This window comes from Somniosus microcephalus, chromosome 4 (genome assembly GCF_052327205.1).
Source record: "Somniosus microcephalus isolate GS21.2 chromosome 4, FLI_Smic_1.0, whole genome shotgun sequence".
Taxonomy (NCBI): Eukaryota; Metazoa; Chordata; class Chondrichthyes; order Squaliformes; family Somniosidae; genus Somniosus; species Somniosus microcephalus.
Window position 1 is genome coordinate 327,404,885 of NC_140990.1, and position 27,661 is coordinate 327,432,545.

Here is a 27,661-nt window from a genome sequence, read left to right on the forward strand (position 1 = left end):
AAGGCAAAAGGAGATGGTAATGGGACAAGTTAAGAAACAAAATGACTCTAGATGAGATGTAAATGGCAGGGGCAGAATCATCAGCAACTGCCATGTGAGAGAGAAAAGAAAAGAAAAAAATGAAATGGGGGCCGAGGTTATAGTCTGAAATTGTTGAACTCAATGTTGAGCCCAGAAGGCTGTAAAGTGCCTCATCGAAAGATGAGGTGCTGTTCCTCGAGCTTACGTTGAGCTTTGTTGGAACAGTGTAAGAGGCCGAGGATGGAGAGGTCAGAGTGGGAGTGGAGCAGAGAATTAAAGTGACAGGCGACCGAAAGCTCGGGGTCACCCTTACGGACTGAACGGAGGCGTTCCGCAAAGCGGTCACCCAATCTGCGTTTGGTCTCCCCACTGTAGAGGAGACCGCATCGTGAGCAACGAATACAATATACTAGATTGCGAGAAGTACAAGTAAATCGCTGTTTCACCTGGAAGGGGTGTTTGGGGCCATTCTGACATTCTGACTACTTCGTTTAAAAGGTTAATGGGTTCTGATTACTGGCCATTATGGAAATATTGTCTTGAATGCTACAGCTGGGCTTTTAACACAGCTTTCAGAAGAAAAGGCAACATTTCTCCTGGTGACTCAATAGCTAGAATTATTCTGCCGATTAAGAAAACTGAAGTTTTTCACAGGTACCCGTCAGAACTATTTAAAAGCATTTGATTTTCAGATTAGACTAGTGATAAATAATGGCCTAGCATTTCCATCGCGCGATGTTCCCCGGCCGTTAGATGTTTTTCCCCCTTCACCCTTGAGCGCCAAAGATTTTTACGCCGCAAATTGCTGGAAGTGCGAGCTGATAACATGGGCAAGGGGACATCTGGGACCTGAATGAACGACGGGACCAACAGTCGACCTCCTTAACCAAGGAGATTTAACGATATAGAAAGAGATAGAGGAATGACGGAGAAGGAAATAGGGTGAATTTACAGTTAAATCAGGTACAGAAAGAGAAATAAAAAGAGAGGTTTATTTTTACACTATTAATAGCATGCACATTAAACTCGCTGTTATATTGCCAGCAAATACAGGGCCATTATAATTGTATCCTTCGACACAACGGGGGTGATTTTCAACTCTGGTTTTCACAGCTTTATGAATCATCGTTGCCCCATGTTTGACCTAGTGGAGATCAGATAGAGACCAAGCTAAATATGCAGGCTCAAAGGGCCGAATGGCCTACTCCTGCTCCTATTTCTTATGTTCTTATGGCCGGAGTTGGTGGTAACAAGATATCAGAGAGGATTGTGAAACATGGTTGTAACCATGTATACCCAGTCATTGTGCTCCTTCCAACCTGCTGCAGTGGCTGGTATCTGTATATAAATCCACGGCAACCACACTAAGTGATCTTTTTAATTGTATTTTTTGTTAATTTTATTTTTAAAGTCAGTGCAATCGAAAATCGGGAGAGGTGTATAACGGGCGGCTGATCGGATACCGTCCGTTTTACACAATGTCAAAATTACCCCCAGAGAGAGTCGATAAAATGGGAGAAAATTGCAAAGCACTTGGAGAAAGGGGGGTTAGCCAGGGCCAGTCAGCACTGATTCTAAAAGGCAGGTCATGCTTGGCCCACCTCAGAACTCCTTGAAGAAATAGCCGAGGATAAATAAAATAAATGGGTTTTCAATAAGCATGATAAAAAGGTACCACATGAAAGGTTTATGACCCATGGAATAAAAGGGAATGTAGCCACACGGATAGAGACAGCTGGAAGGCACGAAGCATAGGGCAAGGAGAAAAACAGAAAATGCTGGCAACCCTCAACAGGTAAGTCGCCTTTTCGAGTGTGGGCCCTTTGTCAGGACTGGAAGATATTACAGATAAACAACATTTAAAAAGTGAACAGAGCAAGGGAAGGGAAGTAAAAACAAAACATACATGCACACAGGAAAGAAGACATAGAAATAAAAGATATATTAGAGACACAGCGAACATGTTAATAGCTCGGGGGATAAGGCAGGTGTAAATGGATTCACGAAAAACCAGTGGCCAAGTAAACAGTACCAAGGATATAGACCACCCTGACTGAGGCTGCCCACCACAAGCACCAGCCCTGGAAACACCAGCATATCCGGCCAGAGACAAAGTTGGGACTACAGTTAAGGTCGGAAGTTATTAAACTTGCACAAGACCTTAGTTAGGCCACAGATGGAGCTTTGTGCGCAGTTTTGGGCACCCCATTATTATAGGAAGGAAAGTAAAAAGGGGTTACAATTATGTAGAGACTTGAGAAGTTAGAACTTTTCTTAAACTGCAGCTGAGAAAGCTAATGGATGATCATATAAGGTACATAGTGATAGATCATTTAGAAACATAGAAGATAGGAGCAGGAGTAGGCCATTCGGCCCCTCGAGCCTGCTCCGCCATTCAATGAGATCATGGCTGATCATCCAAATTCAGTACCCTGTCCCTGCCTTCTCCCCATATCCCTTAAGCCTTAAGAAGTATATCTAACTCCTTCTTGAATATATTTAATGAATTGGCCTCTGTAGTATCCGAGTATAAATAATACATGGACTGCAGGAGAACAATAATAACAGGTATTTACTGAACAGAGGGTAACTTAAGACTGATGTACTGAAGCCTGCTATGGCTTTATATACAGGGGTGGTCACTGCCTTCTCTCCATATCCCTTGATCCCTTTAGCCTTAAGAAATATATCTAACTCCTTCTTGAATATATTTAATGAATTGGCCTCTACTGCCTTCTGTGGTAGAGAATTCCACAGGTTCACCACTCTCTGGGTGAAGAAATTCCTCCTCATTTCTGTTCTAAATGGCTTACCCCTCATCCTTAGACTGTGACCCCTGGTTCTGGACTCCCTGACCATAAGGAACATCCTTCCTGCATCTAGTCTGTCTAGTCCTGTTAGAATGTTATAAGTTTCGATGAGATCCCCTCGCATTCTTCTAAACTCCAGCGAGTATAAGCCCAATCGACCCAATCTCTCCTCATACGTCATTCCTGCCATCCCAGGTATCAGTCTGATGAATCTTCGCTGCACTCCCTCCATGGCAAGAACATCCTTCCTCAGATAAGGCGACCAAAGCTGCACACAATACTCAAGGTGTGGTTTCAACAAGGCCCTGTACCACTGCAGCAAGACATCCTTGTTCCTGTACTCAAACCTTCTCGCTACAAAGGCCAACATACCATTTGCCTTCTTAACCGCCTGCTGCACTTGCATGCTTACCTTCAGCGACTGGTGCACAAGGACACCCAGGTCTCACTGCACTTCCCCTTCGCCCAATCTATTGCTATTCAGATAATAATCAGATAATTTCCATTGTTCTGTAGATTTTAAAAAAATACCAGTAAAATGCTGAAAGCCTGTTTGGCCCAGTGGTAATGGCATGAAACGGTTAAACTTCGAGGCACAGAAAAGGTGCCAGTCATCAAAGCCGGCAGTTCTTGGAGAACACATTGATACTGGACAATGAAAGCTTTGACTCATGATTAACTCTGAAAAGGACATTGACATTGAACTGTGAGGCCTTGAATCTGGACAATGCTCTGAGTTTAACTGAAACAATGGGGGTCACGATCGACTTCCTGACATGAATGGAAGATACATAAGTCCCGAGCAGACAATCAGCCAACTGCCCATCAACAGTAATAGAAATCACATTGAATATGTGTTACAGAAAGCGGGAGAGGAGATAAGGAGTTATCTTCGATCTCACAACTCTGTACACCTCCGGTGATTGAATTACAGGTTAACGAGGTGTGAATGTCGGACAGTTCAGCAAACTGACAACCGAAGCTGGTTGGGGGAGGCCCAGCATAGGGCCAGGTGACTAAAAGAAATATGAGAAAGAACCACACCACAGCTCTCTCTCTTTTGCTCAGAAGCTCTCTCTCTCGGAAGCTAGCTCTGACTACAGCAAATGCCAGGTGTAAGAAGGAAGGGAAGACAGTCATCTCCAACTCCCAGCCTGCAATCGACGTCGGCCACGACCAGCCGGACGGGTGATTGTAAGTATCAGTTGACTCCACAAAGGAGTTTGCTCTGTGTAGGCAGCTGCAGTCAGATAAAGGAGGATGGGGACAGGTCATCTCCGATCCAGGCCTACAATCCACAACGGTAACGACCGGCCGCATGGGTGATTGTAAGTTTCAGCCAAATCTCAACAGGTTTTTTTCTGTATTTTGTTGGTTTTAATAAACTAAGGGGGAAAAATTCAGTATCGCCCCGTTTGGGGCGTCATTATCGGCCGTGCGCAAAGTTTAGCGCCTGGCGCTAATTATCGCCTCCGACGGCAAACTTGGCTTTTATCGCCCCTGGAGGTGATTGGAGCGCTAAATCGGGCGCTTCACACCTGTCTTAAGGCGCAAAGGCCGAGGAGCGAGGCGCTACCTCAGAGCGCTGGTGAAGCTCATGTGATGTCAGTCAGCAATGGAACACAGACACACTGGCACCGGCCAGTTCTTAAAGGGGAGTTCTGATGGAAAGTCATCGACCTGAAACGTTAACTCTTTCTCTCTTCACAGATGCTGCTTGACCTGCTGAGTTTCTCCAGCATTTTCTGTTTTTATCTTAAAGGGGAGGGTCGCTCTTGCTCTCAATCCACATCCTGCTCATTGCAGCCTTGAATCTCAGCCTGGAGAGACCTGTACATCAAATCTGCTGGAAAGAATAACGGAGAAACCCAGGGAAAGAGCTCAGAGTGCAGCCCCCACAGTCTCTTCTAAATCGATACAAGGAAGGGCAAATCAAAATGAACCTGCAAAGTGCTGCTCAGTACCCAAAACTCCTTCACACAGTGTTGAATCTCTCCAGAAGTCTCTCTCTCTCTCTCAGAAAGCGTGGTGCAAAAATATTATCAACAAAAAAAGGCAGGAAGCGGTCGCCTTTAAATAGCGCTCCCCCAGTCCCTTCCTGAGTCCAAAACGCTCCCCTCAACCTGTCATTGCTAGCAGCAAGCGGTAAGACAGGGGGCGCCACTCAATATCGGGTTTGAGGCGCTGCCGGGGCGTTGCGCACTTGACTGACATCACGATTTGCCGGCGCAGGAGATCGTGGCGGTAGTGTTTAGCACCGCCGCAAAATGTCTAGTTAATTTCGCGAGCGGCGCAAACATCGCCGCGCCCAGGCGCTAGTTGCTTTGCGCCCCATTAGCGCCCTCTTAAGGGGCTAACGGGAGGCGCAAACCAACTGAATTTTCCCCCCTAACAGTTTTGGGTTGAACCTAAACCTTTGTGTCGGCTACCATTTTGTTCCTGGAAAACCCAGAGTCAAAGAACCCTTGTAAGGACAAGGAAACCAAACACCTTACAGTTCAGTAAGATGGAAATAAGATAACATGGGGGAAAAATTGGGTCGCGCCCCCTTTGGGGCACTAACTTTGCCGGGGTGCTACTTTTAGTGCCCTGAAAAAATTAGCGCCCCCGTGGCCGAAATTCTCCAGTAGCGCCCCAAGAGGGAGGCGGCGTGCTACTGGAAGCGCACCACCTCCCTCTTGGGGCGCTGCGAGTGAATATCGCGGTGCTGCGGCATGTCGCGCCACAGTACGCAGGCCTTCCTCCCCTTATTAAAGGGGAGGGGCCTAATGCAGCGCGACCCGGGGCCAGCTGGCCAACCAGGGATCGGAGTGCCGGCAAAAGAGCCCGGCAATCAAGAGAAGTGCCAGGTTCACGGTGCACAGTCGGCACTCTGCGGCGGTGGCTGCTCAGGAGGCTGCAGACGGCAACGGGGGCAGGTGCTGGCAGGCGGCCAGCAACAAAAAAGGCCTCCCGGCACTTCCCCTTTAATTTCAGCCGCCCTGGCCGCAGGTAGGCCCCCTGACCCTGTCGGACATAGCATCCAGCGGTAATTCAGGGGGCGCTACCGAAGATCGTGACCAGGGCACGAGCGGGGCACTGCGCACGGTGAAGACATCATCGCCAGCGCTGCAGCGGCGCGGGGCATTAACGGTTACTGCCGCCGCTATCCTCCCACTGAATTTCGCAGGAGGCGTTGGTGGTGCCGCGCCCAGGCGCTAACGGGAGTGGCAAAGCAACTGAATTTTTAGGCCCACAAGTTTAAGACAATCAGAAAAAAATTCTTACACAAAGTTGTTCTAATATAGAAATATAGAAGATAGGAGCAGGAGTAGGCCATTTGGCCCCTCAAGCCTGCTCCGCCATTTAATGAGATCATGGCTGATCATCCAAATTCAGTACCCTGTCCCTGCTTTCTCCCCATATCCCTTGATCCCTTTAGCGTTAAGAAATATATTTAACTCCTTCTTGAATATATTTAATGAATTGGCCTCCACTGCCTTCTGTGGTAGAGAATTCCACAGGTTCACCACTCTCTGGGTGAAGAAATTCCACCTCATCTCTGTCCTAAATGGCTTACCCCTTATCTTTAGACTGTGACCCCTGGTTCTGGACTCCCCGGCCATCGGGAACTTCCTTCCTGCATCTAATCTAACTAGTCCTGTTAGAATTTTATAAGTTTCAATGAGATCCCCTCTCATTCTTCTAAACTCCAGCGAGTATAAGCCCAATCGACCCAATCTCTCCTCATACGTCATTCCTGCCATCCCAGGTATCAGTCTGGTGAATCTTCGCTGCACTCCCACCATGGCAAGAACATCCTTCCTCAGATAAGGCAACCAAAACTGCACACAATAGTCAAGGTGTGGCCCCACCAAGGCACTGAACAACTGCAGCACGACAGCCTTGTTCCTGTACTCGAATCCTCTCGCTACGAAGGCCAAAATACCATTTGCCTTCTTAACCGCCTGCTGCACCTGCATGCTTACCTTCAGCGACTGGTGCACAAGGACACCCAGGTCTCATTGCACTTCCCCTGCTCCCAATCTATTGCCGTTCAGATAATAATCTGCCTTCCTCTTTTTGCCACCAAAGTGGATAACCTTGCATTTATCCACATTATACTGCATCTGCCATGCATCTGCCCAATCACCCAACCTGTTCAAATCATACTGGAGTTTCTCGGCATCCTCCTCACAGCACACATGCCCACCCAGCTTTGTGTCATCTGCAAACTTGGAGATATTACATCTAGTTCCCTCGTCTAGATCATTAATATATATTGTGAATAGCTGGGGTCCGCGCAGCGATTCCTGCGGTATCCCACTAGTCAATTGTGGAATGATCTGCCACAAACTGTTGTTGAAGTAAATTTGTTCAAAAGGAAATGAGATAGTTGCTTGAAAAAGGAATATTAAAGGCATGGGGAGCCAGTAGGGGAGTGAGAGTAAACTGTGAACCTCACATGGAGAAAAATACTATTGCGGACACCAATGATCCGAATGTCCTGTTTCTGTGCTGTAATATTCTACACTGTCATCTGGCACCATTTGGGCTCAACAGTGCATGGCATATACTGCAAGTGAAGCTCAGTATCAAACCAGATTTTAGAATGCTCCGACGGTCTTTTAGATCTTCATAAAACCTAAGCAAAACCAATTGAAATGTTTCGAGAAAGCAGCCACTCGCACCTGCACTCTGAAAATAAAGGTTGCCGACTAAGGGCATGCAGAGGCAGAGCTTTCTTCTGACCGAGTGTCAGAATCACACAAGGACAGCATCAATAAAATGAAGGCGGCTGCACATTAGTCCTGTGCAGTAGCTCCCAATCTCAAACTCGGCAGCATTATCAACACGTTTCGCATTCCCAGAGGGTCCTTTTGACTTTGAGTGATGGTGTGAAACAGACGATATCAGATCAGTCGGCCGGTTGTACTTCTCTCCCGATTTTCATTCCCATCCAAGTCAGTGGGGAGAGGTGCATGACGGGCGGCTGGTCCGACATGGCCTGTTTCACACTATCGCCCATAGTCAAAGTTACCCCCACTCTCATTAAAATTAGTCTACAAAGAAAGAAAAGACTTGCATTTCTATAGCGCCTTTCCTCAGGCTGTCCCCAAAGCACTTTATACCCATGGAAGTACTTTGTCAAGTGTAGTTGCTGTTGTAATGTAGGAAACGCGGCAGCCAATTTGCGCACAGCAAGTTCCCACAAACAGCAAATGTGATAATGACCAGACAATCCTTTTGTGATGTTGATTGAGGGATAAATATTGGTCAGGACACCGGGGATAACTCTTCTTCGAAATAGTGCCATGGGATCTTTTACGTCCACCTGAGAGAGCAGACGGGACTTCGGTTTAACGTCTCATCCGAAAGACGGCACCTCTGACAGTGCGGCACTCCCTCACCACGCATTTACTTCACAAATATGAAGGAGCATTCAGAATGAACTTGCCTTCAGCATCATTCAGATGGGTTAAAGAGAATTTTCAAACCAAGTTTTTGTCTACAAAGTTGTGGGTTCAAAGCTGAAGTTTGGACCAACTGAAACAATTTGGCTTTGAATATCTGACACCAAATCTTGAATGCTCACATTTTTTTCCCGCTGTAAATAGAGTAAAAACAATAGATGTGTTTCCCCCCCCACTCCCCGAAACTTCTTGTGTGTCATTTTTCATAGTTAGGGAGAAATCAATAAGACAAATCAATCACTGCACGGGAACAATATTTCAAAGAAGTCTTCAATCATGCACATCAAAAGACAGAAATCGCTAGACAGCTTTAAGTATCATGTTATGAGACATTAATTTGTACTGAAGCAGGAGATCCAAGCATCGAACAATACAATAAACACTATGATAGCGCTAGCCAACATATGAGAGAGAGGGAGGGCGAGAGAGAACACGAGAGAGAACTCGGGGGAGAGATTACAAAATGCTGAGGTACAGAGGGATCTGGGGGTCCTTGTACATGAATCACAAAAAGTTTGCATGCAGGTACAGCAAGTAATTAGGAAGGCAAATGGAATGTTGGCCTTAATTGCAAAGGGAATGGAGTATAAAAGTAGGGAAGTCCTGTTACAACTGTACAGGGTGTTGGTGAGACCACACCTGGAGTAGTGTGTACAGTTTTGATCTCCTTATTTAAGGAGGGACGTATACTTGCATTGGAGGCAGTTCAGAGAAGGTTCACTAGGTTGATTCTGGAGATGATGGGGTTGTCTTATGAAGAAAGGTTGAGCAGGTTGAGCCTATACTCATTGGAGCTTTGAAGAATGAGAGGGGATCTTATTGAAACATATAACATTCTGAAGGGGCTTGACAGAGTAGATGCAGAGAGGATGTTTCCCCTCGTGGGGGAATCCAGAACTAGGGGGCATAATTTCAGGGTAAGGTGTCGCCCATTTAAAACAGAAATGAGGAGGAATTTCTTCTCTCAGAGGATCGTGAATCTTTGGAATTCTCTTCCCCAGCGAGCGGTGGAGGCTGGGTCATTGAATATATTTAAGGTGGAGATAGATAGATTTTTGAATGGTAAGGGAGTCAAGGGTTATGGGGAGCGGGCAGGGAAGTGGAGTTGAGGCCAAGATCAGATCAGCCATAAGAACATAAGAAATAGGAGCAGGAGTAGGCCATTCGGCCCTTCGAGCCTGCTCCGCCATTCAATGAGATCATGGCTGATCTTCTGCATCAATTCCATTCACCGGCCTTATCGCCATATCCCTTGATGCCCTTATTAGTCAGAAACTGTCGACTTCTGTTTTGAATATACCCAATGACTGAGCCTCCACAGCCCTCTGGGGTAGAGAATTCCAAAGATTCACCACCCTCTGTGTGAAGAAATTTCTTCTCATCTCAGTCCTGAATGGCCTACCCTTTATCCTGAGGCTGTGGCCCCTGGTTCTAGACTCCCCAGCCAAGGGAAACATTCTCCCAGCATCCACCCTATCAAACCCTGTAATAATTTTGTATGCTTCAATGAGATCCCCTCTCACTCTTTTGAATTCAAGAGAATACAGGCCTAGTTTACTTAATCTCTTCACATACGACAGTCCCGCCATCCCAGGAATCAATCTCATGAACCTTCGTTGCACTCTCTCTATGGCAAATATATTATTCCTTAGGTAAGGAGACCAAAATTGTACACAGTACTCCAGGTGTGGTCTCACCAAGGCCCTATATAATTGGAGTAAGACTTCTTTACTCCTGTACTCAAATCCTCTTGTAATGAAGGCCAGCATACCATTTGCCTTCCTAATGGCTTTCTGCACCTGCACATTCACTTTCAGTGGCTCATGTACAAGGACACCCAGGTCCCTTTGAGCATCTGCATTCCATAATCTTTCACCATTTAGGAAATACTCTGCCTTTCTCTTTTTTCTACCAATGTGGATAACTTCACATTTATCCACATTATAATCCATCTGCCATGTTCTTGCCCACTCACTGAGCCTGTCGAGATCCCCTTGAAGCCTCTTCACATCCTCTTCACAACTGACACTGTCACCTAGCTTTGTGTCATCAGCAAATTTGGAAATGTTACATTTAGTCCCCTCATCCAAATCATTGATATAGATTGTGAATAGCTGGGGCCCAAGCACCGATCCTTGTGGTGCCCCACTAGTCACAGCCTGCCATCCTGAAAAAGACCCGTTTATTCCTACTCTTTGTTTTCTGTCTGTTAACCAATTCTCAATCCATTACCCCCAATTCCATGTGCCCTAATTTTGTTCACCAACCTCTTGTGTGGGACCTTATCAAAGACCTTCTGAAAATCCAAATACACCACATCTACTGGTTCCACTTTGTCTACTCCATTAGTTACATCTTCAAAGAACTCCAATAGGTTTGTCAAACAGGATTTCCCTTTCATAAATCCATGTTGACTCTGCCCAATCTTACTATTAGTTTCTAAGTGCCCAGTTATTGCATCCTTTATAATAGATTCCAGGGTTTTCCCAACTACTGATGTGAGACTAACGGATCTGTAGTTCCCCATTTTCTCTCTCCCTCCTTTCTTAAATAGCGGGGTTACATTTGCCATGATCTTATTGAATGGCGGAGCAAGCTCGAGGGGCCAAATGTCCTACTCCTGCTCCTACGTCTTATGTTATGTTCCTATGTTCTAACGCGAGAGGCCGAGAGAGAGAGAGTGAGAGGGAGAGCGCGAGAGAGCAAACTCAAGAAAGAAAACACAAGTGAGATATCATTTAAATATCTGAGCTTATTTTACAACTTAAAAGTACAAATGTCTCAATAAGCTATCTGAAAGTCTTCGTCCAGCTACAGTCCAATGGCATCAATGAGATTAATAAAACTGTGCAAGGGTTTAACACAGATTAAGGCAGTCAAGAGAGAACACAGAAACAATTAGGCAGGGTGGGGGCGGGGTTCAGGGAATCTCTCCTCCTCAGGGAGGTGTGAAGGTGGGTACCCTGAACATCTCATTTCTGTCTGCTCTTGCCTAACATCCCATTCCGTGGGATCAATCCCTGCACCTGAATGAGAAGGCCCACGGCTCATCTGATATTGGGTCTCAGGCCTCACTTAAATTACACCGGTGGACTGCAGACACCCACTGGGCCTCCCCAGGCAGCTCGTTGGCAAAGAAGCTTAGAGCATCAGACCACTGCATCACTAGTGGCCCTCAAGTAAGTCTTTAAAGGAAGGGGGGCAACCAGGAGAGGAGGGCGGGTGGAAGATGGGTGAGAACGTCAATTGGGCTTGATGGCGGCATTGATCGGGTGACCAGCAGCGGTCCTTTCAAGATACCGACTGTGCTCAGGGTAACCCAATCTTCAACAAGGGGTCTCATACAGGCATAAGTCACCTTATTTGCATATGCAGAGGGCCTCATGCTTGTTTCCGGCATGGACGCTAGACACCTTTTTTTTGCCTATTATACCAATATGGCGGGCGATGCACTTCTGGCTCGCAATGGGCGTGCGCTTCCTGCCTACCACGTTGGGGGCATAGGCTCCATTGAATTTCTAGGCCTGTGTGTCTGCAATGCATCTATGCATAGCATAAGGAAAGCAATCAATATAGCATCCCTTCCATGGGTCAACTAGGATCTTGATCGAGTGCAGTAAAGTATTACTGAACGGCTTAATTTTATCTTCTTTCCATTTTCTTCCTTCTGTTAAATCCTACATCATTCCTTTGGCCGACAAGGTTCCCAGTCCTGATCCCACGCTACTCTTGAACTAGCCACGAATAAGTAGATAAAAACTGTCTAGCTACGAGTCACCCACTTCCTCCCTTTTTATGTGGAAATATTTATTTCTCCAGCTCTCCCCGACAGCACAGCTAAATTCAGAAACTGCCTGGTCGGGGGGTGGGGGAATCGTGTGGATTAGTCTGCATCTTACCACAATGCCAGATCGTTTGAGCTACAAGCACAGCGTGATAAATTTTGGAACACACTAGAATGTGACAAATTCCTTTGGATCGTGAGATGTTATCAAAACATCTGTTACATACATTTAGTTTGATGGAAGACTTTCACTGTACCATGGGGCTACCTGAATCTGTGATGGACAAGTCCATAGTCCCATTGATGACACTGACCCGTGCAGGAATATGAGATTCTTGGCAGCACGCTGATAATCTGACACTTATTAAGTGCACATTCAGCACAGAAGTGGAATGATATAATTTATGGCAACATAGCATGACAACTCTTCATGACAACTGCAACTAGCAGTCACAAAATCAACCATAGTTGATTAACATTTTAATGGGTGATCAATCATAATAATTAAATTCTTTTGCAGCATGCGATCATGTACAGCTGTAATCTTTGGTGACTGACATTCAGCCATCAGTCTAAAGACGTGGGAGTGGAAAGAAGATAAAACTGATACAAAAGAAAAGTACGCAAAGCTTAACAACAAATGACTTATGAATGACAATCACTTACAGAATAAACAACTGCTGCAGACATACTCTTCACAGATTTGAAGCAACAAACTTGCATTTATATAGCGCCTTTAATGTAGTAAAACGCCCCAAAGTGCTTCACAAGAACGTTATTAAACAGAACTTGACACCGAGCCACATAAGGAGATATTGGGGCCAGTGACCAAAAGCTTGGTCAAAGAGGTCGGTTTTCAGGAGCATCTTAAAGGAGCAGAGCGAGAGCGATTGATTCAGGGTAGGAATTCCAGAGCTTAGGGTCTGGGCAGCTGAAGGTACGGCCACTAAAGGTGGGGCGTTTAAAATCGGAGATGCGCGAGAGCCTCGAATTGGAGGAGCGCAGAGATCATTTATAACCACATAAACTTTATGAACTGATTTCAGCCAGGGAACAGATGACAAGGACAGCAGAAGAGTGCATTTAGCATCGCCCATAATATGGAAATGATTGACATGTCCATGCCATAGACTTAATCAGGTTATCTGTTTAAAAAAAAATTATTCTCAGGATGTGGGCATCGCTGGCAAGGCCGGCATTCATTGCCTATCCCTAGCTGCCCTTCGAAGCCGATGGTGGGTTGTCTTAAGAACATAAGAATTAGGAGCAGGAGTCGCCCATACTGCCTTTCGAGCCTGCTCCGCCATTCAATAAGATCATGGCTGATCTTTGACCTCAATATCACTTTCCCGCCCGATCCCCATATCCCTTGATTTCCCCTGGAGTCCAAAAATCTATCGATCTCAGCCTTGAATATACTCAACGACTCAGCGTCCACAGCCCTTTGGAGTAGAGAATCCCCAAAACTTCACAACCCTCTGAGTGAAGGAATTCCTCCTCCTCTCGGTCTTAAAAAGCCGACCCCTTGTCCTGAGTCTGTGCCACCCGTTTCTAGACACCTCAGCCAGGGGAAACAATCTCTCAGCATCTGCCCTGTCAATCCCCCACAGAATCTTATATGTTTCAATGAGATCACTGCTGCATTTGGTCGCCTTATCTGAGGAAGGATGCTCTTGCCATGGAAGGAGTTCAGCGAAGAGTCACCAGACTGATACCTGGGATGGCAGGAATGACGAATGAGGAGAGATTGGGTCAATTGGGCTTATACTCGCTGGAGTTTAGAAGAATGAGAGGGGATCTCATTGAAACTTATAAAATTCTGACAGGACTGGACAGACTAGATGCAGGAAGGATGTTCCCGATGGTCGGGGAGTCCAGAACCAAGGGTCACAGTCTAAAGATAAGGGGTAAGCCATTTAGGACAGAAATGAGGAGGAATTTCTTCACCCAGGGAGTGGTGAACCTGTGGAATTCTCTACCACAGAAGGCAGTAGAGGACAATACATTAAATATATTCAAGAAGGAGTTTGATATATTTCTTAAGGCTAAAGGGATCAAGGGATATGGGGAGAAAGCAGGGACAGGGTACTGAATTTGGATGATCAGCCATGATCGCATTGAATGGCGGAGCAGGCTCGAGGGGCTGAATGGCCTACTCCTGCTCCTATCTTCTATGTTTAGTCCGTGTGGTTGCAGTGATTTTCTTCAACTGGAGTGCCTTGCTAGGCCACTTCAGAGTGCAGGTAAGAGTCAACCACTTTTTCGTAGTAATTTTGTGCTCATCAAGGTGACAGATATCTGTGTTGGGGAATGGAAATTATATTTGATTTCAGCCAATATCAAGCTCTCCCAGTTCAGCTCTAGCATGGAGAGCAAGACTCTCTGCATTGCCCTAAAAATGTGTCTTAGTCCCAGCCATTGAAGTGTACTCCCACTGTACCGGTGAGATATTTTTCCATTTCCCACACCAGCCAGCCAGCCTCCCTGCATGGATTTGACAAATTAGAATCATAGAATCATCGAATGGTTGCAGCACAGAAGGATGCCGTTTGGCCCATCAAGCCTGCGCCGGCTCTCTGCAAGAGCACTTCAGCTCGTCCCACTCCCCCGCCCTTTGCCCGTAGCCCTGCAATTCTTTGCCTCCTTCAGGTACTTTTCCAATTCCCTTTTGAAAGCCACGATTGAGTCTGCCTCCAGCACCCTTTCAGGCAGTGCATTCCAGATCCTAACCACTCACTGCGTAAGAATGTTTCCCTCATGTCGCCTTTGGTTCTTCTGCCAATCACCTTGAATCTGTGTCCTCCGGTTCTCGACCTTCCGCCAACAGGAACAGTTTCTCTCTACCTACTCTGTCTAGACCCCTCATGAATTTGAACATCTCTATCAAATCTCCTCTCAACCTTCTCTGCTTTAAGGAGAACAATCCCAGCTTCTCCAGTCTATCCATGTAACTTAAGTCCCTCATCCCTGGAACCATTCTTGTAAATCTTTCCTGCACCCTCTCCAAGGCCTTCACATCCTTCCTAAATTGTGGTGCCCAGAATTGGAAACAATACTCCAGTTGGGGCCAAACCAGTGTTTTATAAAGGTTCATCATAACTTCCTTGCTTTTGTACACTATGGGCTGGATTTTGATATTGGAGGCGGGACTACAACTTTTGGGGTTGTAGTCCCGCCTCCATCGAGTTGTGGCCAACCCACGCGATTTTCACGTGATTGACCTTGTTGAGCCCGTCCAGCGGGCTCAGCAAGCCAATTAAGGGCCACCCGGCAACAGGTGACATCACAGATTGACTTTTCATCTGTCAAGAGCTTTTGACAGATGAAATATCAGCGTTTCACAGCTCTTTGAAGCTGTCAAACACTGACAATCTGTACTCCTTCCTTCCTCTCAGGCTGATTTAGAGATCTCTCCAGAACAGAAAGCTGAATGCTACAACTTTTGACAGCTCGCGGCCATTCTGCTTTCTGTGCCGGTGAGATGAGGGACTCCCGAGACCGGAAGGAAGGAAGGCTGTAAAGGTAATTAAGCTTCTTTAAACACTTTACACACACCAAACACACTTACCTCTGCACTCATGCACCCATCATGCTGACAGCCCCAGGTTAACGGCAGCCATCTTTGTCAAGGAGGGCAAAAAGTTTCAGTGCGACGCCATTTTGATTCAGTGTGTAACAGAGTGCATGTGCGGCCATCTTAGTACAGGAACATAGTGTGGGTGGGGCTTCTGTGCTCCAAATCGGGTCCTGGTGACCGAGACAGACAATCGACTGTGTGGGCGGGGCCTAATCTTTCCAACTGAAAAGCAAGCGGCGGCCATTGTTTGTGATACAACACACTGAGAGGTGAGCACCCCTTTTTTAATAAAAAAGATTGGTGAGGTTGTAAAGTGTATGTTATAGAAAGATTGACCAAAAATGTTTTATAAGTACAGGAAACTTTGTGCTATCCGGAGGTGAGCTATCTGGCAATCTGGAGCCACCGGCAAAAATCAGCAGCTGTTTTTTATTCTTTTTGTTTGTTTTTTTTGCTTTGTTTGAACAGTCAAGCTGTGCAAGGTCTGTAGCTATAGCAACAGCTTTAGCTACAGAGCTTTAGGGCCACACCCGAGTGTTTAGAAGCTGTTGCTAAGCAACAGTGTTTGTTGTCAAATACGGAGATAAGAATCTCCGTATCTCTCAACATTAACTCTGGAGAGTACGGCAGTTTTGAGGATAGACAGCAGCTCGGTCCGGTGGGTGACGGATAGCACAAAGTTTCCTGCACTTTAAGTTTATCTCCCCCCCACTTTCCACACCCCCACACCCCCCACCCCTGCTGAAATCAAACTTTTGTTTGTTTCACATTTACTGTTTACTGTTTAAAATCTAAATTTCCCAGCTTTAAGCAGGGTTAAAAAGGGATAAACAAGTCCTACAACTCAGAGCAGCTGAAGGCAGTTAACAAGGGAAACTGGAGTAATCTGGTTAACCTGGTTCTCCTGTAGCTGGGCTCAGCAAGCCTTTGTTTCAGGGCCTAAAAAAACAGGCTTTGAAGTGCGGTTTCAACAGAGTGCTGAGAGTTGGGTGAGTCAGGGAGTTAGGTGATGCAAGGCCTCAGAGCTTCGGCAGGTGCTTCAGCGGTAGAGCAGGCCTACAAAGGGCTCCAGACACCAGGTAAGGCTTACTTTACTGGTGCTCTTGAATTAATTTAATTTAAATTGATTAAAGGGGTAGGTCATGCCAGGAGAGCCCAGCCCCGTGATATGCTCCTCTTGCTCGATGTGGGAATTCAGGGACGCTGCCAGTGTCCCTGGCCAACACGTGTGCCAGAAATGCATTCAGCTGCAGCTACTAACGGGCCGTCTTGGGGTGCTGGAGCTGCGGGTGGATGGGTTGTGGAGCATTCACGATGCTGAGAGGGTCGCGAATTACTCGTACAGTGAGTTGGTCACACCGCAGGGTAGGGCTGCACAGGCAGAAGGGAAATGGGTGACCACCAGGCGGAACAATAGAAGCAGGCAGGTAGTGCAGGGGACTCCTGTGGCCATTCCCCTTTCAACCAGGTATACCGCTTTGGATACTGTTGGGGGGGATGACTTACCAGGGGAAGGCAGCAGCAGCCAACTTCCTGGCACTGGGGGTGCTCCTGCTGCCCAGGAAGGGAGGAAAAAGAGTGGGAGAGCAATAGTGGTAGGGGATTCTATAGTAAGGGGAACAGATAGGCGTTTCTGTGGCCATAGACGTGAATCCAGGATGGTTTGTTGCCTCCCTGGTGCCAGGGTCAAGGATGTCACTGAGCGGCTGCAGGGCATTCTGGAGGGGGAGGGCGAACAGCCAGAGGTTGTGGTCCACATTGGTACCAACGACATAGGTAAAAAGAGGGATGAGGTCCTGCAGCAAGAATTTAGGGAGCTAGGTAGAAGATTAAAGAGCAGGACCTCAAAGGTTGTAATCTCTGGATTACTCCCGGTGCCACGTGCTAGTGAGTATAGGAATAGGAAGATAGAACAGATGAATGCGTGGCTAAAGGGATGGTGCAGGAGGGAGGGCTTTAGTTTCCTGGATCACTGGGTCTGCTTCTGGGAAAGGTGGGACTTGTACAAGTCGGACGGTTTACACCTGAACCAGAGGGGGACCAATATCCTTGCGGGAAGGTTTGCTAGCACTGTTGGGGGGGGTTAAACTAACTTGGCAGGGGGATGGGATACAGAGTGGAGCTATAGTAGGGGGTGATTTACATCCAAATACAGAGGAAGAAACAAGTCAGCTGGGAAGGCAGAGCAAATATGTGAAGGCAAAAGGGAATATAGCAAGGCTGGAAGGCATTTATTTTAATGCAAGGAGTCTTGCAAATAAGGTGGATGAACTGAAGTTGTTGTTGAACACATGGGAGTACGATATTGTTGCTATCACGGAGACATGGTTGAGGGAGGGTCAGGACTGGCAGCTCAATATTCCGGGGTATAGAATCTTCAGGCGAGACAGAGGGGGGTGTAAAAGGGGAGGGGGTGTTGCAATATTAATTAAGGAGTCAACTACTGCTGTAAGGAGGGATGATATATTAGCGGGCTCCTCTAATGAGGCCATATGGGTAGAACTTAAAAACAAAAAGGGGGCAAGCACTTTGCTGGGAGTGTACTATAGGCCCCCAAACAGTCAGGGGGAGATAGAGGAACAGATATGTAGGCAAATCTCAGAGAAGTGCAAAAATAATAGGGTAATAATAGTGGGGGATTTCAACTTCCCCAATATTAATTGGGATAGTCAGAGTGTGAAAGGCTTAGAGGGTGCAGAATTCTTAAAGTGCATCCAGGAGAGCTTTTTGAGCCAACATGTAGAAAGTCCTACAAGAGAGGGGGCGGTACTGGACCTAATTCTAGGGAATGTAGCCGGGCAAGTGGTGGAAGTGTCAGTAGGAGAGCATTGTGGCGGCAGTGACCATAATTCAGTGAGATTTAAAGTGGTCATGGAAAAAGACAAAGACGGCCCAGAAATAAGGGTTCTAAATTGGGGGAAGGCCGATTTTAATATGATAAGGCAGGATCTGGCCAAAGTGGACTGGGAGCAGCTACTTATAGGAAAATCCACATCAAAGCAGTGGGAGACTTTCAGAAGGGAAATAGAGAGAGTACAACGCCAACATGTTCCCGTAAAGGTCAAGGGTGGGACCAACAAGCAAAGGGAACCTTGGATGACAAGGGATATACAAAAATGCATTAGGAAAAAAAGGGGGGCTTTTGGCAGTTACAAAAGACTAAAGACGGAGGAAGCCCTAGAGGAGTATAAAAAGTGCAGGGGCATACTAAAAAAAGAAATTAGGAGAGCGAGGAGGGGCCATGAAATAACACTGGCGAGCAAAATAAAGGAAAATCCTAAGATGTTTTATAAGCATATTAAGGGCAAGAGGATAACCAGGGAAAGGGTAGGGCCCATTAGGGACCAAATTGGCAATCTGTGTGTAGAGCCAGATGATGTAGGCGGGGTTTTAAATGAATTTTTTGCATCTGTGTTCACTATGGAGAAAGACGATGTAGACATAGAAATCGGGCAAGGGGACTGTGATATACTTGAACATATTAGCATCGAGAGGGAGGAGGTACTAGCGGTTTTAGCAGGCCAAAAAGTGGATAAATCCCCAGGCCCGGACGAGATGTATCCCAGGCTGCTGTGTGAGGCAAAGGAGGAGATTGCAGGGGCTCTGACACAAATTTTCAGAACCTCTCTGGCCACAGGGGATGTACCAGAGGACTGGAGAACAGCTAACGTAGTACCATTATTCAAGAAGGGTAGCAGGGATAAACCAGGGAATTACAGGCCAGTGAGCCTAACATCTGTGGTAGGGAAATTATTGGAAAAAATTCTGAGGGACAAAATTAGTCTCCACTTGGAGAGGCAAGGATTAATCGGGAATAGTCAGCATGGCTTTGTCAAGGGTAAATCATGTCTGACCAATCTGATTGAATTTTTCGAGGGGGTGACTAGGTGTGTGGATGAGGGAAATGCTGTGGATGTGGTATACATGGACTTCAGTAAGGCTTTTGACAAAGTCCCACATAGGAGACTGGTCAAGAAGGTAAGAGCCCATGGGATCCAGGGTGCCTTGGCACGTTGGATCCTAAACTGGCTGAGTGGCAGGAGGCAGAGGGTGACGGTCGAAGGTTGCTTTTGTGACTGGAAGCCTGTGTCCAGTGGGGTACCTCAGGGATCGGTGCTGGGTCCCTTGCTGTTTGTGATCTACATAAATGATTTGGATGAGAATGTAAAAGGTATGATCAGTAAGTTTGCAGATGACACGAAAATTGGTGGGGTGGTAAATTGCGAGGAGGAAAGCCTCAGGCTACAGGACGATATAAACGGGTTGCTCAGATGGGCGGGAAAGTGGCAAATGGAATTTAACCCTGAAAAGTGCGAGGTGATGCATTTTGGACGGACAAATAAGGCAAGGGAATACACAATGAGTGGTAGGACCCTAGGAAGTACAGAGGGTCAGAGGGACCTTGGTGTACATGTACATAGATCCCTGAAGGCAGCGGAACAGGTAGATAAGGTGGTTAAAAAGGCATATGGGATCATTAGCCGAGGCATAGAATATAAGAGCAGGGAGGTTATGATGGAGCTGTACAAAACGCTGGTAAGGCCACAGCTGGAGTACTGTGTGCAGTTCTGGTCGCCTCACTATAGGAAGGATGTGATTGCTTTGGAGAGGGTGCAGAGAAGATTCACCAGGATGCTACCTGGGATGGAGCGCCTCAGCTATGAAGAAAGACTAAACAGGCTGGGGTTGTTTTCCTTGGAGCAAAGAAGGCTGAGGGGGGGACCTGATTGAGGTGTACAAAATGATGAGGGGCATAGATAGGGTAGATAAAGAGGAACTTTTCCCCTTAGTAGGGGGGTCAGTAACAAGGGGGCATAGATTCAAGGTAAGGGGCAGGAGGTTTAGAGGGGATTTGAGGAGGAACTTTTTCACCCAGAGGGTGCTTGGAGTCTGGAACTCACTGCCTGAAAGGGTGGTAGAGGCAGGAACCCTCACAACATTCAAGAATCATTTGGATGAGCACTTGAAATGCCATTGCATACAAGGCTATGGACCAAATGCTGGAAAGTGGGATTAGATTGGACAGGGCTTGATGGACGGCGCAGACACGATGGGCCGAAGGGCCTCTTTCTGTGCTGTATAACTCTATGACTAACCCTCCAAGCCCTTCAGCCCAACGGCCCTCCTCGCTAACTTGGTGTGGTTTGGAGCCATCAGGAATCCCACACTTCAGGAATAAAAATAGGGATTAGGCTAAAAACTGCCTGTTAACTACCTGTTAACAGGCAGTTAATTGGCACTAATCCCCTTCCCGCCTCGGGGAGGCGGCTCCCAGCACAGGTCGGGTATCCGCCTCCTTTGAAACTGGCATGGAGGTGGGTTGGGGGCGGGATGGGTTCATGCCCCCCGATTTCGCAATTTTAACCCTCCAATCCCGCCTCCACGGACCAATGAAAATCCTGCCCTATGCCTCTATTAGGGTCAGTTTTGTGCTGTGGGCCCATATCGATTTGGAATTGCATTATTATCTCAGCAAAATTTTTCCAGCATCAAACTAAGACCATTACCCTAGGACAAAGCACCTTCTCCCTTGCATCAACAGGCTGGCTTAGTACAAAGAAGATAACTCATCCATGGTGCATTGAATATTTATAGGATTTGCCAAATTGAGATGATATAAAATAAAATGTACCTGTTCTCCATCAAAACTCTACCAATTAAACATTTAGCTGTATCTGGTTTCTCCATGATCAGTTCTATAGGCCACAGTTTAATTTTTAATTCAGTCCCATAGATAAACAGCTTCTCTGTTCTGAATTTAACAAGCAACTTACCACAACGTGTATCTGAGGTTTGCGTCTCTTGGCCAGATCGATAATATTCACTCCGTTGTAATAGAGATTTTCAATGCAGCCATGGAAGTTCTTCCTCAGGAAAGTCACCGATTTGCCTGGAACTGGAATCCCTCCAAAGCTGAGCTTTGATAGACAAGAGAATAGATGAAGAGGTTATTATGTTATTCGCTGATAATGGAGAAGAAAAGAAACAGTGTGAGGCAAGGAGTCAAGGTTTAAAAGTGTTCAGATCAATAACAAACCTTTTGTGCTTTCAAAAGTGTAATGATGCAGAGCAAGCTTTTGTCCTTTGTTCCCGTGTATTGCTTATACAATGGCCAACACTTGCAGCTCTCAAAGGCCATCCTAAAGCAATGTCCAAGCGGGCCTCTTGAGATAGCGCCAAAGCAGACTCTCCTTTCGCACCTCATCAAAATTACCATTTGCTTCTGAAAATCACAAGTGCTACTAACAATGCGGGTGGCATTAAACTAAGGTGCAGTCAACTGTGACAGTGACACGACTCATCTTACTCTGCTTGTTCAGCCCTACAACCCTCCGATAGCCCTGCATTCCTACAATTCTGGTCTCTTGTGCATCCCCAATTTCCTTCGCCCCCTCCATTGGCGACTGTGCTGTCTAGGCCCTAAGCTCTGGAAGTTTACTCCTTAAATATGGTATTGAGATAGAGGATCAGCCATGATCATATTGAATGGCAGAGCAGGCTCAGAGGGCCAAATGGCCGACTCCTGCTCCTATTTTTCTATGTTTCACTATTTTCTAAACCTCTCCACCTCTCCTCCTTTAACATGCCCCTCAAAACCTTCCTCTTTATCTACTTACGTGGCTCGGCGTCAAATTTTGTCTGATAACGCTCCTGTGAAGCGCCTTGGGGCATTTTACTACGTTAAAGGAGCTATATAAATACAAGTTGCTGTTGTTGTTCCGAGCAGAAGAAGAAAGTCTGGAGAGTTCACACTGAAGTGCCAATAGGCATGATGGAGCATTTTCATCTCCAAAAGCACTGGTAAACATTCTACTAGTGTGACCCATCGTCCCGTCATCTGAGGCCTTTGGCAGACGAGCTGTAGCTCTGGGCGCTATGCATGGGCTGCCTGGCTGAAATATGCTGACTGATTCAATTGGCTTATGATATGCTCACACGCATGGACACTTCAAATATGCCTGCATTTGGTTTTTTCAAGCTCAACATACTTGCTGGAAAGCTCCTCCATCATGGATGCACAACTGTAGCCACACTAACTAGGTTGCTGATTTCCATATTAAAATTGCTTCAATAATAGCATACAATGTGACCTGGGGAAAAACTGATTTAAAAAGAAATGTTCTTAGAATATGGTTGACGCTGGCAAGGCACTATTTATTGCCCATCTCTTGTTGCTCTGAGGCTATTGAGAGTCAAGAAAGAAAGAAACATTTTTAAATGATGTTAATTGATGGATAAATATTGGCTATGGATAAAACCTCTGCTCTTCTTTGAAATAGTGCCATGGGATCTTTTATGTTCTGCGAGAGGGCAGACACGGGGCCTCCATTTAATGCCTCATCAGAAAGACGGCACCTCTGACAGTGCAGCACTCCCTCAGCGCTGCACTGGAGTGTCAGCCTAGATTTTTGTGCTCAATTCTTTGGAGTGTGACCTTCTGACTCAGAGGTGAGAGTGCGAACACTGAGCCACAGCTGACCCTGGAGTCACATGTAGGCCACTCCAGGTAGAGGTGGCAGGCTCTTCCACGGTAGTGCCTCTTCCTTCCCTCCTACCATCTCCAATTCCTCGCTCATTCCTTCTTCCAACCTGTCCCTCACTCCATCTTTATTTAGTTTTGGCTTCGATCTCCCCCTATGCTCACCAAACTCATGGGGGTAGATTTTGCCGAACCTGTCGGGAAGAAGGCGGGACTTCCCCTTTCGGGTTTTTGACCCGCCTACTTCAGCATCTGGCCAATCCATGCAATTTTCCCTTGATTGACCTTGTTGAGCCCGCCCAGAGGGCTCAGCAGGCCAATTAAGGGCCACCCGGCAACAGGTGACATCACAGACTGCAATTTCATCTGTCAAGAGTTCTTGACAGATGAAATATCAGTGTCTCACAGCTGTTTGAAGCTGTGAAACACTGACACTCTGAGTTCTGACATGAGTCATTCTGCACAGACTCAGTTAGAACTCTTACCGGCACTCAAAGCTGAAGGTTGTCACTTTTGACAGATCGCAGCCGTTCAGCTTTAAGTGCCGGGTGAGTGATGTGCTCCCGACGGCTACAGGAAGAAAGGCTGTTAAGGTAAGTACAGGTAAGTAAAAGTTCTTTACACACTTTAGACACACCAAACACACTTACCTTTGCACTCATGCACCCATCACTCACCTGAGCGCCAACATTGCGACCCCTCCAACCCCTTCAACCCGACGGCCCGCTGCTCGAACCTGGCGTGGTTTGGAGCCGTCAGGAAACCCACACAAAACCCCTCAAAATAGGGATTAGGCTAAAAACTGCCTGTTAACTACCTGTTAACAGGCAATTAATTGGCACTAATCCCTTCCCGCCTGGTTTCGGCGGGTCCCAGTGCGGGGCGGGTACCTGCCGCCCCTGAAACTTACGTGGGGCGGGGTTTTGGGTGGGATGGTGTCGGGACCCCCGAATTCGGGATTTCCCCCCCCCCCCCACACGCCTGAAACCCCGCCTGATGGCTCCCTGAAAATCTAGCCCATGTTGTCTGCAAACTTTGCCGTCTTCCCCCTCAACCCCCTTCCCTTCCAGCTTTTGACCTCCTTAACCCATTGCATTCTAACTTCACAAACCTCTCTCTATCCTCTCGCACCATCCATATCTCCTCCAAAATAAAATCGCCCCTCTCCTTAAAAAGAGTGTTAAACCCCACAATCCTCTAAAATGACTGTTCCATCGCTAATACTTCCTTCATCTTCAAAGTCTTAGTTTGCATTATTTCACAACTATCACTCTTAAGATTCCCTGTTTGAGACCCTGCATTTGGTTATAGCCTCACCCCACACTGCTTGTCAAAGTCGCAAATGGCATCCTCGGTGACTGTGACTGTTCTTTACCTCTGCTCATCCCTCTTGAACTTTACTCTGTTTTTGGCACTGTTGATCATTTTACCCTCCTCCAATATCTCTCCTTGGCTACCCACCTTCATTGCCCTGCTCTATATCGGTTCTGTTCATACCTGTCCTAAGGACGATACTACAAATCCTCCAATGGGTTTTCCTTTCATCCCTGCAGAGTGACCCCTGGTGTACCCTAGCACACCGTCCTTTAAAATGTGTCTTTGTTGCACCATGGTGCCATCACCCAAAAGCACAGGATCAGTCTCATACTCGTGCCTCCTCTCTTGATTCCAAAGCTCTGGCTTGAGTCTCCAACTGCCTGTCTGACTTGGTCTAGCATGAGTCAAAATCTCCTCTAGCTTAATATAGGGAAAATTGAAACCATCCTTTTGGCTCCTATCAGCTGCTACATACCACTGCCCTCAACAACAACAACTTGCATTTATATTGCGCCATTAACGTAGTAAAACATTCCAAGGTGCTTCATAGGAGTGTGATCAAACAAAATCAGACACCGAGCAGCATAAGCAGATATTAGGACAGGTGACCAAAAGCTTGATCAAAGAGATAGGGTTTAAGGAGCATCTTAAAAAGAGAAGAGAGAGTTAGAGAGGTGAAGATGCACAAGAAGCCAGAATTGGAGGAGCGCGGAGATCTCGGAGGGTTGTAGGGCTGGAAGAGGTTACAGAGATAGGGAAGGATTTGAAAACAAGGATGAGAATTTTAAAATCAAGGTGTTGCCGGACCGGGAGCAAATGTAGGTCGGTGAGCACCAGGGTGATGGGTAACTTGATCATCAGTTTGCCTAAGGTGGTGGTTTCACCTCAGGTCGTGCGGAACCTGGACATGCTGTCTTATTGATCTTGAGCCAAGTTCTAACCGATATAGGTTCTGTTACCAAGACCACCACCTTCCATTTCCCCTCTCCAATCCTACTTGTCTCTCCATCACTTAACCGAGACTATAATCCATGCCTATTTTACCTCAAAATTGGACTTCTCTATTGCTCTCCTAGCTAGTCTCCCTGCTTTCACTCTCAATGAACTGTAACTCAATCAGAATGCTGCTGCCTGTATCCTTACCTGCTCAAAGCTCTGCACTTCCAGTACATCAGTCCTCACAACGCCACATTGGCTCACCATGTTTCTATGAATCACAAAATCATAAAATGATACAGCACAGAGGGAGGCCATTCAGCCCATCTGGAACAGTACCCATGGATTGGAGGGTAGCTAATGTTACCCCACTATTCAAAGAAGGTGGTAGAGAGAAAACGGGGAATTACAGACCGGTAAGCCTGACATCGGTAGTGGGGAAAGTGCTAGAGTCCATTATAAAAGATGTAATAGCAGAGCACTTGGAAAACAGTGACAGGATCGGACAAAGTCAACATGGATTTACAAAAGGTAAATCGTGCTTGACTAATCTACTGGAACTTTTTGAGGATGTAACTAGTAAAATAGATAAGGGAGAACCAGTGGATGTAGTGTATTTGGACTTTCGATAAGGTCCCGCATAAGAGATTAGCGTGTAAAGTTAAGGCACATGGGATTGGGGGCAAGGTATTGACTTGGATAGAGAACTGGTTGGCAGACAGAAAGCAAAGAGTTGGAATAAACGGGTCTTTTTCCGAGTGGCAGGCAGTGACTAATGGGGTACTGCAGGGATCGGTACTTGGACCCCAGCTATTCACAATATATATTAATGATCTAGACAAGGGAACTAGATGTAATATCTCCAAATTTGCAGACAACACAAAGCTGGGTGGGCGTGTGTGCTGTGAGGAGGATGCCGAGAAACTCCAGGATGATTTGGACAGGTTGGGTGATTGGGCAAAAGCATGGCAGATGCAATATAACGTGGATAAATGTGAGGTTATCCACTTTGGTGGCAAAAACAGGAAGGCAGATTATTATCTGAATGGCAATAGATTGGGAGAAGGGGAAGTGCAACGAGGCCTGGGTGTCCTTGTGCACCAGTCGCTGAAGGTAAGCATGCAGGTGCAGCAGGCGGTTAAAAAGGCAAATGGTATGTTGGCCTTCGTAGTGAGAGGGTTTGAGTACAGGAACAAGGATGTATTGCTGCAGTTGTACAGGGCCTTGGTGAGACCACATCTTGAGTATTGTGTGCAGTTTTGGTCACCTTATCTGAGGAAGGATGTTCTTGCCATGGAAGGAGTTCAGCGAAGATTCACCAGACTGATACCTGGGGTGGCAGAAATGACGTATGAGGAGAGATTGGGTCGATTGGGCTTGTACTCGCTGGAGTTTAGAAGAATGAGAGGAGATCTCATTGAAACTTATAAAATTCTGACAGGACTGGACAGACTAGATGCAGGAAGGATGTTCCCGATGATCGGGGAGTCCAGAACCAGGGGTCACAGTCTAAGGATAAGGGGTAGGCCATTTAGGACAGAAATGAGGAGGAATTTCTTCACCCAGAGAGTGGTGAACCTGTGGAATTCTCTACCACAGAAGGCAGTAGAGGCCAATACATTAAATATATTCAAGAGGAGTTGGATATATTTCTTAAGACTAAAGGGATCAAGGGGTATGGGGAGAAAGCAGAATTTGGATGATCAGCCATGATCGCATTGAATGGCGGAGCAGACTCGAGGGGCCGAATGGCCTATTCCTGCTCCTATCTTCTATGTTTCTGTGTTTCTATGTTTCATCGTGCCTGTGCCGGCTCTTTGGTAGAGCTGTCCAATTAGTCCCAACTCTCCTGCTCTTTCTCCATAGCCCTGTAAATTTTTCCTTTCAAGTATTTATCCAATTCTCTTTTGAAAGTTACTATTGAATCTGCTTCCAGCACCCTTTCAGGCAGTGCATTCCAGATCACAACTCGCTGAGTAAAAAAATGTTTCCTCATGTCGCCTCTGGTTCTTTTGCCAATCACCTTAAATCTGCGTACTCTTGTTATCGACCTTCTGTCACTGGAAACAGTTTCTCTTTATTACTCTCTCAAAACCGTTCAGGATTTTGAGCACCTCTTAACCTTCTTTGCTCTGAGGAGACCAATCCCAGCTTCTCCAGTCTCTCCACGTAACTGAAGTCCCTCATCCCTGGTACCATTCCAGTAAATCTCTTCTGCACCCTCTCCAAGGCCTTGACATCCTTCCTAAAGTATGGTACTTCACACTTCTCGGCATTAAATTC

General features: G+C 46.5%; 1 protein-coding gene across 1 annotated transcript in view; it reads right to left on the minus strand.

Moving 5' to 3' along the window:
- LOC147120678 (contactin-associated protein-like 5) overlaps positions 1–27,661 on the minus strand; it is a 1,541,569-nt gene that overhangs the window by 829,022 nt on the left and 684,886 nt on the right. Inside the window, exon 7 of the mRNA XM_085986862.1 lies at positions 21,420–21,563. Within this exon, the coding sequence (XP_085842988.1) occupies positions 21,420–21,563 (144 nt within the window). The remainder of the gene's footprint in view (positions 1–21,419; positions 21,564–27,661) is intronic.